Source organism: Taudactylus pleione, unplaced genomic scaffold (assembly GCF_031769625.1).
Source record: "Taudactylus pleione unplaced genomic scaffold, aTauple2 ptg000181l, whole genome shotgun sequence".
Classification (NCBI taxonomy): domain Eukaryota; kingdom Metazoa; phylum Chordata; class Amphibia; order Anura; family Myobatrachidae; genus Taudactylus; species Taudactylus pleione.
In genome coordinates, this window is record NW_028284583.1 from 1,620,257 (window position 1) to 1,636,453 (window position 16,197).

At 47.0% G+C, this 16,197-nt stretch overlaps 1 protein-coding gene across 3 annotated transcripts in view; it reads left to right on the top strand.

The window, feature by feature from the left end:
- Window positions 1-16,197, top strand: part of LOC148519808 (putative tyrosine carboxypeptidase MATCAP2) — a 94,069-nt gene that overhangs the window by 49,019 nt on the left and 28,853 nt on the right. Inside the window, exon 1 of one of the 3 annotated variants that reach the window (XM_088476029.1) lies at window positions 12,145-12,284. The exons of the other annotated variants lie outside the window; for them this stretch is intronic. Coding sequence (XP_088332155.1) covers window positions 12,260-12,284 — 25 coding nt within the window. The 5' untranslated portion in view covers window positions 12,145-12,259. Of the gene's footprint in view, window positions 1-12,144; window positions 12,285-16,197 lie in introns of those variants that run through there. 3 annotated transcript variants of the gene reach the window in all.

The following is a 16,197-nucleotide window of genomic DNA, read 5'->3' on the forward strand; positions in this document are numbered from 1 at the left end:
CATCCCAGAGAGTGGGGGTTACACCAAGAAGTGTTTCAGGTGATAGTGGACATGTGGGGGCATCCCGACATAGACATTATGGCCTCCTGCTTGTAGAGAAAACTACCTCAGTATGGCGCAAGGTCCAGAGATGCTCAAGCAGCCTTTTTGGACACCATGTTGGCTCCTTGGACCTTTCATCTCGATTATCTGTTTCCGCCTCTGTTTATGTTATCCCGGGTGCTTCAACAAGTTTGGTAGGAGGCCCATCCTCATTTCTCCAAAATGGCCTTGTCGCCAGTGTACTTTCTCCTTCGGACTACGTCGGCCACAGATCCAAACCTTCGGCGGGTGTCCCTGTCTACACCCCAATTTAATTGAGACCCAAATCTTGAGAGCTCGGAGATTCTCGCAGTCAGTGGTTCGGACTCTGATGCAGGCTCATAAGCTTGTAACCTCCAGGATTTACCATAGTGTCTGGGAGCAGTACATCTCCTGATGCAAACCTATTGGTGTTTCTACCTGTGTTTTTCGTTTGCCTCGTCTCTTGTTATTCCTGCAGGATGGTTTGTCTCAGGGACTTAGCTTATTATTCCTGAAGGGGCAGGTTTCTGCTCTTTCTATCCTCTTTCAGCTGCATTTTGCCATTATTCCAGCAGTCAAACTTCCTTGCAGGGGGTTCTTCATGTCCAACCCCCATATGTGCCTCCTGTTTCTCCCTGGGATTTGAACTTGGTGTTGGACACTCTTCAAAAGGCACCTTTTGAGCCTATTGAAACAATGGAACTTCGTTACCACACCTTAAAGGTGGTGTTTCTTTTGGCAGTCACTTTAGCCAGACATGTCTTTGAATTGGCTGCTCCCTCTTGCAAGCTGCCTTTGGTCATCTTCTACGTGAATATGGTGGTTTTATGCACACCCCCCCCTTTCTTCCTAAGGTGGTCTCTAAATTCCATCTGAATCAAAATATTGTTCTTCCAGCATTTCCTCCAGATTCGCCTTGACCGATTACTTCTTCTGCAGTTGTTGGACGTGGTCCAGGCTCTCCAGATCTACTTGGATCATACTTCTGCTATCCAACGTATGGACTCTCTCTTGGTGTTGGTAGATGCTCTGAAACACTGTTGGCCTGCTTCCAAGGCCTCTATTGCTCAGTGGGCCACTGGGCATTTTGTCCAGCTTATCTGTCTTCAGATGTGCCGGTTCATGCCCATCTTCAGGGCTCATTCGATGCGTGCAGTTGGGGCCTCTTGGGCGGTGTTCCACGGGGCCTCAGTGGAGCAGTTGTGCAGAGCGGCGACCTGGTCCTCTGTATATACTTTCACAAAGTTCTACCGATTCCATACCCTTGGTATCGGGGACACCAGTTTTGTGCAAAAGGTCCTTTGTGAGGTTTTTCCGGGCGCTCCCCCTTGTTAGCTTTCTTTGGGATGTCCCACATGTAATGGCTAATCGCAGTGTTCCCCAGATTGATGATAGCAGAAATTGCATTTTGTACAAAGTGAGAATATGTGGAGGTGGGAGGGCTTAGAGGGGTCGGAGTTCCTTTTATTAACTAGTTAAGTGCCAAACTCCTACACGTAGACCTCTAACCCTAGCAGTATTCCCCAGACAGACTTCGAGGAAGGGATTTTACGGTGAGTGCAAAAATCCAATTTCTTCTAATGACAGGTGATAAATTCATTGACAGTATAACCTCTCTATTACTGCTGATTTCTGTATACTTAGTTGAAGCCATGCTAACACTTCTGCCCATCAGGCATTGTCTACAATGGTCGATGCACTTCCGTTATGTTCTTGTTTGCTGGCTTGAAGTGAGCTTTTCACTTATTCATTTTTAAAATTAGGAGCTTTCCGGCATATAAACTGTGGCTTAGCTTCTGTACTCTGTCAAATCATTGTGCTCCCATTCATTTTAGTGGCAAGTGATTTGTTGTTAGCATTGGGCTACCTATTGGAGAAGTTCAGGTGTCTGCTATGTGTTTTTTGCCAGTGGATGCCAACATGGACTCTTCCAAAGGATTTAAGTCAGTAGAAAGGTGGTAAAGAGGGGTCTCGTGTGTTTATTACTTACATTTTTTTTGTAATATACTGTATTCTTTGCAAGTGCACTACAGGTGCCAGCATGCCCTGTCTGCAGGACATTCTAGCACTTGTGGTTCACCAAGTACCAAAATACCTAGACATCCCTTAAAATTGGGCATAATAGGGCTAGCTGGGACCTGGAGTAAGCCCATAAGGTAGAATATTGAATCAGTTTTACACACAAAATTATTAACCCCCAATGGGGTGGTTTAGCGGAGGATAGGACCTGTGTGAAGTCTCCCTGTGGACCCCCTCCTCTATTGCTGGTCTACTGCACGTGCGCTGATTTCTGGGGAAATTTTGCCCTTGCCATATCCCAAGTGATTTCTGCGGAGCTGACAGAATTAAGTATAGTGAATGGGTGTGCAGTGTGTGTGCCCCTCAGTATCCAGGGGCCTGCATGCATCACACACCTTGCCCCCATTATAGATACACCCATGCCCATCGGATAGGGCTTTGTGAAATATCCCTAGTGCTATCAGCACAGTGCTGGTTGTCCCTGATGGTTGGGGCCGTATTGTTTTTTTTTGCGGGCCCCATTTCCTAGGGATTCCAGCCTTGTATTGACTGGCTTAGAGCTAGTTGGCACTATAGCAGGGGGACCCCACACTGAGTATATTTGACAGAGACTGGTGCCTGCTGGTAAAGCCTGGTGCTGGTTAGTGAAAAATCAATGGCACCCCATACTATTTGTCGCATGGATTTTTCCACTACTGGTCTAGGCTTATAGGCCTAGGATTGGTTATCAATTTTAGGGTATCCTCATGCCATTTGTTTTATTTTGCACATTTTTGCTTTTTATTTATCTAATTTTTATTTTGTTATTATTTCAAATATGCAGTATGCCATTTGACTGTGCAATATTGACATTGAGTTGAACATATGCCCATTTGTGTAAAGCTGCGTACACACCTACAGATATATTGGCCGATCAATTGATCAGCCAATATATCTGGTACCTGTCGGCCAGTGTGTACCAGCGATATGTTCACAGATATATTGCGTCGGCTGTGCTGCATAGCCGATGGACAGATATATCTGTCCAGTGAAGTGTGTATGGGCAATCACCCGTACACATGCAGTGGCAGCCACGGTCAGCGGGAACCGCGGTTGCCTGGAAGATGATGGTCATCCAGTGTATATTAATGGCCATCATCTACAGATATATCTGCAGTGTGTATCCACCATTACTTGCATGTCTCAGCACTGGTTATACTCATAAAATCAATGTCCGCAAGTAATAGCAATGCAGATTCATATGCAGGGACTGATGTGGAAAAATAAATATTCTCTGTAGAGTGCTATGCAATATGTGTGCACTATATAAACATAAAACGGCATTCTCATGCAGGCAAGATTAGTGATGGTGTGTTATAGCAACGGCGCGCAATATACAGTTGGATGTAAATGGAAATTGTTAGGACCTGAGTTTGTTGTGGACCCGGGGTGGAAATAGGAGCAGACACCTGAACGGATTTAAATTGGAAAGTGGGTTTTTTAATAGGTGAGGGTGCAGACATGTATACAGATAAAATAAAGTCCAGAGTATAACGAGGAAGGTGATGACTAGAGGCTGTATTGTAATATGTATAGGTAATGTCCAGGTAGTGGCAGAAATAATAAAAGTCTTTGTAATCCAAATGATAACTGCAGGTATGCAGACAGGATAACAGTCACTGATTGATACTGGTGAGGTAAAATCCAGAGGGGCTGTGGAGTAATTAGAATGGTAACAGCTGATGGAATTAAGTGGAGAGTAGAACTGTGATGGCTCAGAGTGGAATCAGAGAGCTAGGTAAATGGAGACAGGGCAGGTTCAGGGTTAACTGTAGACACAGGTCCTCTGGCAAGGAAAGGGTAAATAGCAGATGCAGGATGGTTCTGGCAGGAGACTGGAAGCAGGCAGAGGGGTGCAGGCTACTTGGAAGCTGGAATCCAGCAGGAGCACAGGAAGCACTCAAACAGACAGATAATTCAAGGCACACAGACTCTCTCACAGCTACGCTGTGAAACACTTTGCACTGGCAACTATGAGAAGCTCTGAACTCCCTTAAGTACCCAGTGCAGAATCGTGATAGGTCAGAGAGAGCATGTGACACGCCAGGATTGGGGCAGCTAAGTCACATGACCAGAGGCAAGATGGCGGCGCCCATACCAGAGTGGAACGGAAACACCACCAGGCCTACCCCGGCCAGAATTACATAGTGCCCGCGGAACACTTTGCACAGCCAATGCCCGCAGCCAGACACCAGCCCCTCCGCCGGAAGGACCTTGCCACAGCGCTCTCACAGGTAATACCCGTCGTCCCCTATGCTGAGAAACCCTGGTTGTGACAGAAATAAGTTTTGAGGTATATTATTATACAAGTACATGCTGATGCAAGACCACAATCATAATGGTGAATAGCAAACTAAGGGCCCAATTCATCAGGGATTGCAACATCGTACGCAGATTGGGCGTTGTGTACTGCACATGTGTATGCACCACAGTGCACGTCCATGAGTTAGCATAGCGATCGGTACTGTGATCACCTATGCAGATACAAAGCCATCACAGACCGAGTGATGGGAGGTTCGCGTTTGGAGGTGGTGACACGGGAGAGTGGTTGGAGAAAATAAGAGTTATGGTATGCTTACCTTTGTTAACTCTTTTTCTTCTAGGTCAATAGGTCCCACAGGAACTACCTTGGGGTATGTGGTTGGAGTGATCCAGGCACCAAACAGTCAAAGCTTTAGTCCCAGAATGCCCTGGCCCTCCTCCATATATACCCCGCCCCTAGCCACAGGCATTCAGTTTGTTAAAAAATATCCAATGGCAGGAGAAGGAAGTACAAATTAAGCTAGAAACACTCTCTCAAAGATGAAGGAATCAGTGACAAGAAGGAACAGATTCCAACTGTGGCCAGGTGCGTCAGGGTGGGCACCCTGTGGACCTCGAAGAAAAAGAGTAACAAAAGTACTATAACTCTTATTTTCTTTAGGTTCCATAGGGTCCATAGGAACTACCTTAGGGATGTTCTAAAGCAGTGCCCTTAAGGGTGGGGACGCTCTTGAGGCAAAAGTATAAAATTTTATGAAAGTGTGGACAGAAGACCAAGTGGCCGCCTTGCACAACTGTTCTGCAGAGGCGCCGTGTCTAAATGCCCACGATGGTCCCACAGACCGAGTCGAATGTGCTGTCACTGTGTTAGGAACAAGGAGATCAGCCTGTGTATAAACCTGAGATATAGTAATATGCAGCCACCGAGCCAGAGTCTGCTTGTTAGCTGGCCAGCCTCACTTGTAAATCCATATAACACAAACAGAGCATCTGATTTCCTGATGGAGTTGGTACGATCCACGTAGATACGAAGGGCTCGAACCACCTACATGTGAGCTTTACCTACAGAAAGGTTTACAGACTGGAAGGCCGGAACCACAATTTCTTTATTCATATGAAAACGGGATACCACCTTCGGAAGGTAACCCGCCCGTTTATGGAGGACAGCTCTATTCTGGTGAAAAATCAAAAATGGGGAGCGACACAAAAAGGGCTGCCAAATCGAAAACTCTGCGAGCTGAGGAGATAGTGAGGAGAAAAAGTGTCTTCGCTATCAACCACTTGAGGTCCAATGTGCCAAGGGCTTAAAGGGAGGAGCCTGCAGCGCCCTGAGAACCAAGGATAAATCCCACGGTGCCACCAGAAAGACAAACGGTGGTTGAAGGTGGAGTACACCCTGGAAAAAAGTTCTAATATCTGGCTGGGATGCAATTCTGTGCAGAAACCTGAACTCTGCAGGTAGCCAGGCGAAGACCAAGGTCTAAGAACTCGGGAGACCCTAAAAACTTTAGGGTCATATTCTCTGTGGGAACACCATTGAAAAACAAAATGCCAAATCCTGTAATAGATGTGGGCAGAGGAGGGCTTTCTTGCCCTGAGCATCGTCTGAATCACAGAAGTAGAACAACCTTTGCTTTTAGGACAGAAGACTCAAGAGCCATGCTGATAAGGGACCCTGCACTAACAAATCTGTCCAGAGAGGGAGTGGAAGTCGATTGTCTATAGATAGACATGTCAGATCGGTGAACCAATGTCGCCTGGGCCAAGCCGGAGCTATTAGTATCACCCTGCCTCCTTCTTGCTTGAATTTTCTGAGGACCATTGGTAGGAGGGAGATTGGAGGAAACAGGTATGCCAACCTGAAGTCCCACCTAAATGCCAGTGCATCCATGAAGGCGGCTAAGGGGTCTCTTGTCCTGGACCCGTACCTGGGGACCTTGTGGTTGTGATGTGACGCCATAAGGTCTACGTCCGGTAGTCCCCACCTGTCCGCCAGGAGATGAAAGATGTCTGGTTGGAAAGCCCATTCTCTGGCATGTATTTCCTTCCGACTTAGGAAGTCCGCTTCCCAGTTGAGGATTCATGGGATGAATATTGACGAGATTGCTGGAAGATGGCGTTCTGCCCAAACCAGAATGTTCGCCACTACCCTCATGGCTGCCGGACATCGTGTGCCTCCCTGATGGTTGATGTAGGCCACTGTGGTCATGTTGTCGGACTGAATCTGGACAGGCCTGCTTTGAAAGAGGTCCTGTGCCAGAATGAGCTCTTTGTGCACTGCACGAAGTTACAAAATGTTTATGGGCAGGTGACTTTCCTGAGCTGTCCATTTTCCCTGAAAGGTGTGATGACCTGTCACCGCGCCCCACCCTCGAAGACTTGCATCCGTGGTGAGGACAACCCAATTTGGGATTCATAGTGGGCGACCCTTGTTCAGATGAGCTGTCTGCAGCCACTATGAGAGGGAGAGCCGAACCTCTGGCGAGACGAGGATTGTTTGAGACCTTATTAGATTATACTGAGCATTCCACAGAGACAGAATTCATCACTGCAGGGGCTTGGAATGGAATTGGGCATATGCCACCATGTCGAAGGTGGATACCATGGACCCCAGGACCTGCATTGCTGAGTAAACTGATACCTTTCAATTGCGGAGCAATTTGCGCACCCGCAATTGTAGAGCAGAAATCTTGTCCTCCGTTAGAAAGATCCTTTGTGCCAGGGAATCCAGTAGTGCCCCCAGGTGTACCATCTGTTGTGTTGGAGAAAGAGAAGACTTTTTCCAATTGACTATCCAGCCATGCTCCTGTAGACAGACAATGGTCAGCTGGAGATGACGTAAAATCTCCAGAGACTGCGCCAATATCAGGAGGTCGTCCAAGTATAGCAGTATCCTGACTCCTTGTCATCTGAGATGAGCCGTCATGACTGCCATTGTCTTGGTAAACACCAGAGAGGGCTGTGGACAGACCAAAAGGCCTGAAACTGGTAATGTTGCTAATGAATAGCAAACCTCAGCATCCTGTATGTCCAGGGAAAAAAATAAAATAACCAGGCTCCATTGCCAGCATAATTGACCGTAGGGTTTCCATATGGAACTGGCACATGGATAAACCTGTAAGAGATTTCAGATCCAGAATAGGGCGATGTGACCCATTGGCTACTGAATCAAGAATAAATTTGCATAATAAGCCCTTCCTTGTTGGGCCAAAGGAACGGGGATTATTACCCCTGAACTCAGCAAGGCACGAATAGCCTCTTGAAGGACCAGGGCCTTGACCGTGTCTGATAGAGAAGCTGTACAAAAAACTTGAGGGGGATGTCTCAGAAACGTGAAGGCATATCCTTTAGAGACCACTTCTTGAACCCAAGCATCCATTGTTGTTTGATGCCAGGCATAAGAAAACTGGAGAAGTCGGCCTCCCACCATGAGAGCCCCCAGGGGGAGGCCCACCCCATTAGGCAGAAGGATTATCATCCGGCTTGGAAGCTGGACGTCTGACCGACCATGATTTCTTGGCTTGCGGTTTAGCCTTCCTGCGGGAATTATCTTGTCTTGAAGAAGACTGTCCCTTTGCCCTCCCTTGCGGGCGAAAGGTTCGAAACGAAGACTGCCTATATTTAGAGGTAGTCGCAGATGGTAATCCAGCAGATTTTGATTCTGCCAAAGTAGCCACTATGTTATCCAATTCTGGTCCAAACAGTATCTTTCCAGCAAAAAGGATTTGAGAGCTTTCTTGGATCCCGCATCTATCTTCCAGGACCTTAACCAAAGGGTTCTGCGAGCCACAGCCGAAGTTGCCAATACTCTAGAAGCCAGAAGCCCTGCGTCAATAACGGATTCTCCCACATAAGCAGTCGCTTCTTGCATTTGGGAGAGAAAGGACAGTTATTCTCTGATAGCCTGTGACATACTGTCTCTTCCAGTGCTTTCGTCCATACCTTTGCTACCCAGGCTACGGCCATAGCCAGTTGGATAATAGCTCCAGATAATGAGAAAACTGATTTCAAACATGTTTCAAGTTTTCTATCTGTAACATCCTTGAATGAGGATGCGGATGGAATAGGTAATGTATAGCTCCTGATCAACTGTGTCAAATGAGCATCTACAGTCGGAGGGACTTCCCACGTAGTACATTCACCAGGTGAAAATGGGTACTGAGATGTTAACTTCCTTGTAGCATGTAAAACGTCGAACTGGAGTGCTCCATGCTTCAGCCATGAGGTCCATCAGATACTCAGACTGAGACAAGTAATCCTTTACCACTTTGTGACGCCTAAAGACTTGAGTCTTGGATTTAGACAGGACCTCCTCTTCCTCTATACTAAGGACGGATCTAACCGCTCTTACCAGAGAGGAGACATCCGCGGAGGATTGGTGGTCTTCCCCAGCCTAGAGAGACCCAGAAGAGGAACCATGTGTATCCTCATCTAATGATGTGTTAGAATCCCCAGGCTGCGCCTGATGCCCTGTTATGCCCATGCTTAATGGTAACTGGTCTATTCGCTTGCACCACTTGCTGAGCAGTGGTAGACGGTTGAACCATACTCTGACTTGAGTGAGCATAGGCCTCCATCCAGAAAGGATGCATGGGGGGCATATACATTGTAGGATGTAACTGCTTCGGGTTCCCCATAGTTGGAGCAGTACTGGAGCTGCTGCCCGATCCACTAAATGCAACATAACCTGAGACCAAGAGGACACCCAGGGTGGCTCTTGTATAGGAGCTGGTGTACCGGATTGGAGAGGTGGCTCTTTATAACAGGCAGCATACCAACCATCTTGCATGAAAGCCTGAGCTGACAGGCCCAACAAATAGGATTTACATGAAGCCAGCATAGGAGCCTCAACCTTCTGCTTCCCTTTAACCTTTGACATATCAATGTATAAAAGGTGCAAGGTATAAATGCAATGCAGTGTGACAGTCTTCACAAGTTCCAGTATTTGTGAAGTACACAGAAAACCCCACACACCTTGTACAGAGGGATGAGGAGAAACACAGTGATAACTGACAGAACTAAAAGGCAATACAATACAGCAGCTAGCACAAGTCACATACAATACATATGCAATTTAATCGCAATGGGCTCTGAATCAACTGACCAACACCCAAGGCTTGGTAGGATGTAGAGCACTATGGGCCTGATTCAGAGCCGGACGCAATTAGCGCTCGCTCGTCCCGAAAATAGGGGTGGCTATTCAAATGAACCGTTCGCTGTTTGCGGTCTGTTCACGCCTCTAGGTCTGAACGAGCGAACAAAACTTGCTGTCATTTTTTGGGAAACTACGCCCCTTGGCCGCTCGCATCCTACGTCATGTCCGCTATTTATTAGATTAATCGAGTACATCGAACGGTATGAGCTGCTCGCTATTCTTGTGGTTGGTTTTTGCTACCACAATTTTGCGAGCAGTTCTGGCTAAAAAAAAAACCAGTGACGTGGTCAATGACGCTGCTGTTTTAAATAAGCACACCCATAAAACGCCCGTTTTGACCTTTAAGCACGCCTGCGTTCGGATCTCCACTCCCCGTTTTCAAGCACCTTCCCCTGTTACCACCCACATACTCCTCATTCTGTCACTCAAATTAGCAGACATTCGCTATTTTGCGAGCACATGAATTTCGGCCGCACTGGCTGGTTCGCGCATGCGTATTACGATCCGTACGCATGCGCAGTTGGGCAAACATCGCTCGGAGCGAACGAGCTGCCGCTTACGAGTGGCTCTGAATCAGGCCCTATATACCTGACCCAGGGGAGAGCTATACAGGGAGATAAACCCAAACCTTCGAAGAAAGAAACCGCTTCAGCAGAGCACCGATGGTGGAGAGCGTCTCATATACATGAGGCGGGTAGGAGGAGCAACTCAGACGCGGGAAACTTTAGTAGAATATGCGTCTGGGTCGGCGGAGGGGCTGTTACCGGGGAGAGCCAACGTCCCCTAGGCTGCATCAACTGGCCGAATACGCAGGCCTCATGGCAGTAGATCCCCAGCGTCTGGATGATAAGGCCCCGGTGGTCTAATGAGGACGCGGACTGTCTCAGGCCCTCACTGCAGTGGCTTCTAGTGCGTCGCCGGTGCAGGAAGCAAGGACAGCCGCGCGTGATTCCCCGTAAATGAGGAATTAACTTACCTGACATATCCGTGCGTCCGATTGCAGTCCGGGCCTCAAGCGTCACTGCTAGCTAAGCTCCACTGCGACCCGCCGAAATCACCAGAGACGTTACTGGTGTTGTGGATGTAGAAGGAGTCACAGTGCATACCTACCTCTTAATCGGACGCTCAGCACTGCTAACCCAATAAAATAACAAATCAAAAATGAAAGCTTGGGACTGCCTGACCAGTCCCCTGTTAACAAAGGTGCGTCTGAATCTTGCTGAGCACCAAACAAAAAACAATGCCTGTGGCTAGGGGCGGGTATATATAGATGAGAACCAGGGCATTTTGGGAGCTAAAGCTTTGACTGTTTGGTGCCTGGATCACTCCAACCATATACCCCGAGGTAGTTCCTATGGAACCTGAAGAAGAAATGTAAGCGTGTCTGTCCGTTTGAACGCCGCTGCATGGGCGTGCATAAATTAGCCACTGCGACGGCATACACAGCTTGCGTGCGACAAAGTTAGAAATTTCTGAGTAAGGTCAGACCGGTTGTAAATGTGAGTTAGGGGCCGATGTTACTCGATGTTCCCGATGTATGTGCAGGACTACAAGGTATTGCGGATGTAAGATAGTGCAGTGGGCGTCTCTATGCTAGCTGAGCAGCGGCTTTGTGATTACATTCATTATAATATTTTTGCAGCAGACCTGCGTGTGTAATCGCAGCTGTGATCGCAATAGCGATCCTTAGTGAATCAGGACCTTTTTCAGAGTCGGTCGCAAGCGCCGATGCGCTCGTAACTGACTCGATGGTTAGACCTGCGCACTCGCAGCGGCCACACTTCTCGTGCGCAAGCCCCGGAGCGACAGAGAAACTCTGTCGCTCTGGAGCTTGTTACCAAAGGGGTGGCTGTCGATGTTGATCGACAGCTAGCCCCGTTTGGTAGGCGGGCCGGGAGGGTGGTATCCAAAACGGAGGCGTTCCTTAACGAATGCCTACCGTTTTGTGGGCGGCCGCACTGATATCATCAGTGATGTCAGTGGGGAGCTTCCTGCTCCATCAGAGCAGAAAGCTCCCTGGGGCTTACGAGTGCACAGACCCAACCTTAGGGTCTGGTCGTAAGCCCTGATGGTCGCGATGGTGATCACCATCGCGACCATCAACCTGGTCGGTCGTTAAGCTGTGGCGATCGACAAGGAGGCGGTCGTTCAGGATGCAAGCGGCCGCCCTGATTCAGTGCGACCGCTTGCAACTAACGACCGCCTCTGAATGAGGTCCTCAGTCCCTAAGTTTACAGATAGGAGTAGATGGACTACAAAATTACGTACAACTCTATATAAAGGTGAACATAGAAATTTTTTTAGCTCAAAGTTGGAGCATCTATGGACGATTTGCATGCAAATATCATCATTACATTATGCTTTTAATTGTAGTATTTGTATTTAATATCACAGGAAGGCTATATATAGTATTATGTTATACAGTAGTTACTTTTTGGCCACTAGTTACATAAGTTATTTTTCAGTGCAGTGCCATCCGAGCAGGATAAGACTGGTGTCAGTTCTAGAATGAATTTCTATTCATTTGCTCTGTGACGTACTTTACTCCCAGCTGTTGCCATGGAGATTAAGGTAGAGCTGTAAAGCACTCCAGCATAGCGTTGCAACTGTTGTCACAGGGAGAGGAACAAAAGCCACAGGCTAAATGTCAGGAGGGAGCCTAGCTTTCAGTCTCTCTATACCTTTGGAAATATACTAGTGATTCTCGTGCCCTGCACCAAAATGCAGGAATCCATCTGTGTAACTGGTGAGTAAAAGAAGAGTGATATTCTCCTAATGTTATTTTTGGTAAAGAAAATGTTTCTTTTATCTCCCATTTTCAATTTTTTATTCCGAATATCTGTTCATTTAATGTGCAGAGCTCTGACGCAGTGCAGCATAGCCAAGCTTCCTTCATGCTTTTTTTCTACTGTAAATGTAAATGCTTCTTTGTAAATGTTTTTTGTTTTTGTTCTGGTGCATCTTGTCATTCTGATTCATAGATGCACTTGTTATATTGTACAATTGGCAGTTACAGAGTATGTGTGTGTTTTAGAGTTGTGGTATTGTGTTGCCATCTGGGCTATCATTACAATGCGATTACACTTGGTTTAAGTATTATACACATTGTAATGTTGCAGCCTTAACTGCTTACTGTTAGTACACCCGTGTGTGTGCTCGTGCATGCGTGATGGGCCTGACTCAGATGTTGAAGCACATACCATAGCAGCTGCGATGTCTCACAGATCACGCAATGGCTATCAATCGCTCAATCTGCGTAAATATCGGCACTGCATCCACATCTGAATCAGGCCCAGTAAGCAATATTCACGTTTGTTTGTTAACTCTGTTTGATACGGAGGTGCATATGACATCACAATATCCTAACATTACATTGAAAGGAGTCACATTGTCAGTCTGTGCTTCTACTATCAAACTCAATGTTATGGTGCATACACACGATCAGATTTTTCCTTCAGATATGAACGATAACGATTTAAAAATCGTTCAGTCGTTCATATCTGAAGGAAAATCGTTCATATCTGACATGCCTGAACGATGGACGATCAACGATGCGCGTTCCCGTTTGTCAGATAACGATATCTGACATCTGATGGGTTTGCAGTCAGACTTGGACGATTCCATTCATTTTAATGCAGTCAAAAATCGTTCAAATCGTTCAAAACTTTGGTAAAATCGTTCAAATCGTTTAATCGTTCAATCGTTCATCTGACAAATCTGACCGTGTGTATGCTCCATAAGACTTCCTGTTTGACTGTGCCTTGTCACATCCAGCCAGGTTTCCATGCTTTCCGGGGGTGGCCAGCCCAGACACTGCGTGGACGTATGCAGTCTTCTGGGCTCGCAAGCCGGCCAGCATGAGTAAGCTGAGGCTAACTCAGCTGTCTGGCCACCCAGCGCTGTCCACCATCGCGAGCATCGACCACCGATGGTCGCGATGGTGGTCCCAGCCTGTGACCTCCGTCGCAGTGCTGGGATCGCAAATGCAGCAGGGGGTGTCATACACCTCCTGCCGCATTTGCATTATTGCAAGGATCGCAATTGCAAAGCTGCCTGCGTTGGTGGTGGAATAAAAAGCCTTTTTTTACTGCAACTTAAAGTCTAGTGAATGCACCCTTAATTTGAGGAACTATATATTATTATTATCATTTATTTATATGGCGCCACAAATGTTTCGCAGCACCTTACAAAATACATACAGTACATCCGGAAAGTATTCACAACACTTCACTTTTTCCACATTTTCTTATGTTACAGCCTTATTCCAAAATGGAATAAATTTATTTTTGTCCTCAAAATTCTACACATAATACCCCATAATGACAACGTGTAATGAGTATTTTTGAGATTTTTGCAAATTTAATAAAAAAAAAACCCTAAGAAATCACATGTACATAAGTATTCACAGCCTTTGCCATGAAGCTCAAAATTGAGCTCAGTGCATCCTGTTTCCACTGATCATCCTTGAGATGTTCCTACAGCTTAATTGGAGTCCATCTGTGATAAATTCAGTTGATTGGACATGATTTTGAAAGGCATACACCTGTCTATATAAGGTCCCACACTTGACAGTGCATGTCAGAGCACAAACCAAGTATGAAGTCCAAAGAATTGTCTGTAGACCTCCGAGACGGATTGTCTCGAGGCACAAATATGGGGAAGGGTACAGAAAAATATCTGCTGCTTTGAAGGTCCCAATGAGCACAGTGGCCTCCATCATCCGTAAATGGAAGAAGTTCAGAACCATCAGGACTCTTCCTAGAGTTGGCCGGCCGTCTAAACTGAGCGATCGGGGAGAAGGGCCCTACTCGGGGAGGTGACCAAGAACCTGATGGTCACTCTGTCAGAGCTACAGCATCCCTCTGTGGAGAGAGGAACACCTTCCAGAAGGACAACCATCTCTGCAGCAATCCACCAATCAGGCCTGTATGGTGGAGTGGCCAGACGGAAGCCACTCCTTAGAAAGCACATGGCAGCCCGCCTGGAGTTTGCCAAAATGCACCTGAAGGACTCTCAGACCATGAGAAACAAAATTCTATGGTCTGATGAGACAAAGATTGAACTCTTTGGCATCATTGCCAGGCGTTATGTTTGGAGGAAACCAGGCACCGCTCATCACCAGGCCAATGCCATCCCTACAGTGAAGCATGGGGGTGGCAGCATCATGCTGTGGGAATGTTTTTCAGTGGCAGGAACTGGGAGACTAGTCAGGATAGAGGGAAAGATGAATGCAGCAATGCACAGAGACATCCTGGATGAAAACCTGCTCCAGAGCGCTCTTGACCTCAGACTGGGGCGACGGTTCATCTTTCAGCTGGACAACGACCCTAAGCACACAGCCAAGATATTAAAGGAGTGGCTTCAGGACAACTCTGTGAATGTCATTGAGTGGCCCAGCCAGAGCCCAGACTTGAATACGATTGAACATCTCTGGAGAGATCTGAAAATGGTTGGGCACCGATGCTTCCCATCCAACCTGATGGAGCTTGAGAGGTGCTGCAAAGAGGCATGGGCGAAACTGCCCAAAGATAGGTGTGCCAAGTTTGTGGCATCATTTTCAAAAAGACTTGAGACTGTAATTGCTGCCAAAGGTGCATCAACAAAGTATTGAGCAAAGGCTGTGAATACTTATGTACATGTGATTTCTTAGGGTTTTTTTTTTTATTAAATTTGCAAACATCTCAAAAAACTTTTTACACATTGCCATTATGGGGTATTGTGTGTAGAAGTTTGAGGACAAAAATTAATTTATTCCATTGTGGAATAAGGCTGTAACATAACAAAATGTGGAAAAAGTGAAACGCTGTGAATACTTTCCGGATGCACAGTAACCAAAAAATGACTTACAGTACAATACAATACAATGCAGGACAAGGGCATGGATAATATACATTGATATATTGGTGGCCATAACACCCAAATAAGCAACAGAGCGTAAGCAACCAAGTGTTAGGTGTCCTAGTGGTGAGTAAAAAGTAGATGAAAATAAAGTAAGGAGAAGCACAAGAGGGTAGAGGGTCCTGCTCGCAAGAGCTTACATTCTCAAGGGGAGGGGCAGACAGACAGGCATGATACAGATGGGGAAGACAGTATGTGTGTGTGTGTGTGTGTGTGTGTGTGTGTGTGTGTGTTTGCCCCTGCATTTCCTGGTGCCATCTACTAACTGACTAATGTGGGTGGCTTGGAGGTTGGTTGACTCGATTCACTCTAAGTCGCTTCATTCTGCCCACCACCCCCCACCATACTTGCCTATTCTCCCGGGACCTGCGAGAGGCTCCTGATTTTTGGGTAACCCCCCGCACCCCCGGAAGTGTAGGCACTTCTCTTGCTTTCCACCCACTTCCTAGTGAAGTGGGCAGAATGGGGAGAATATTCTTGGGGATCTGCGGGTCCGTGCATAGGCGCCGGTTCTTATGACGCAATTCTAAGAGAATTGCGTCATTTGGCCCGCCTCCTAATTAAATATGCATCATTCGCGACTAATTCCCTCGAGGGGCAGGGCTTTATGACTCACCTGTCTGGCCCCGACCCAAACACTACCCACCTGCTTCTCCTCCCCAGGCTTCTCCCGGGAAGGGAATCTCAGATGTCGGTAAGTATGCCCCCCACCCGCTACAGTGCTATGAATAGTGGCTGGGCCATTAGAATGTGTAGCTCCT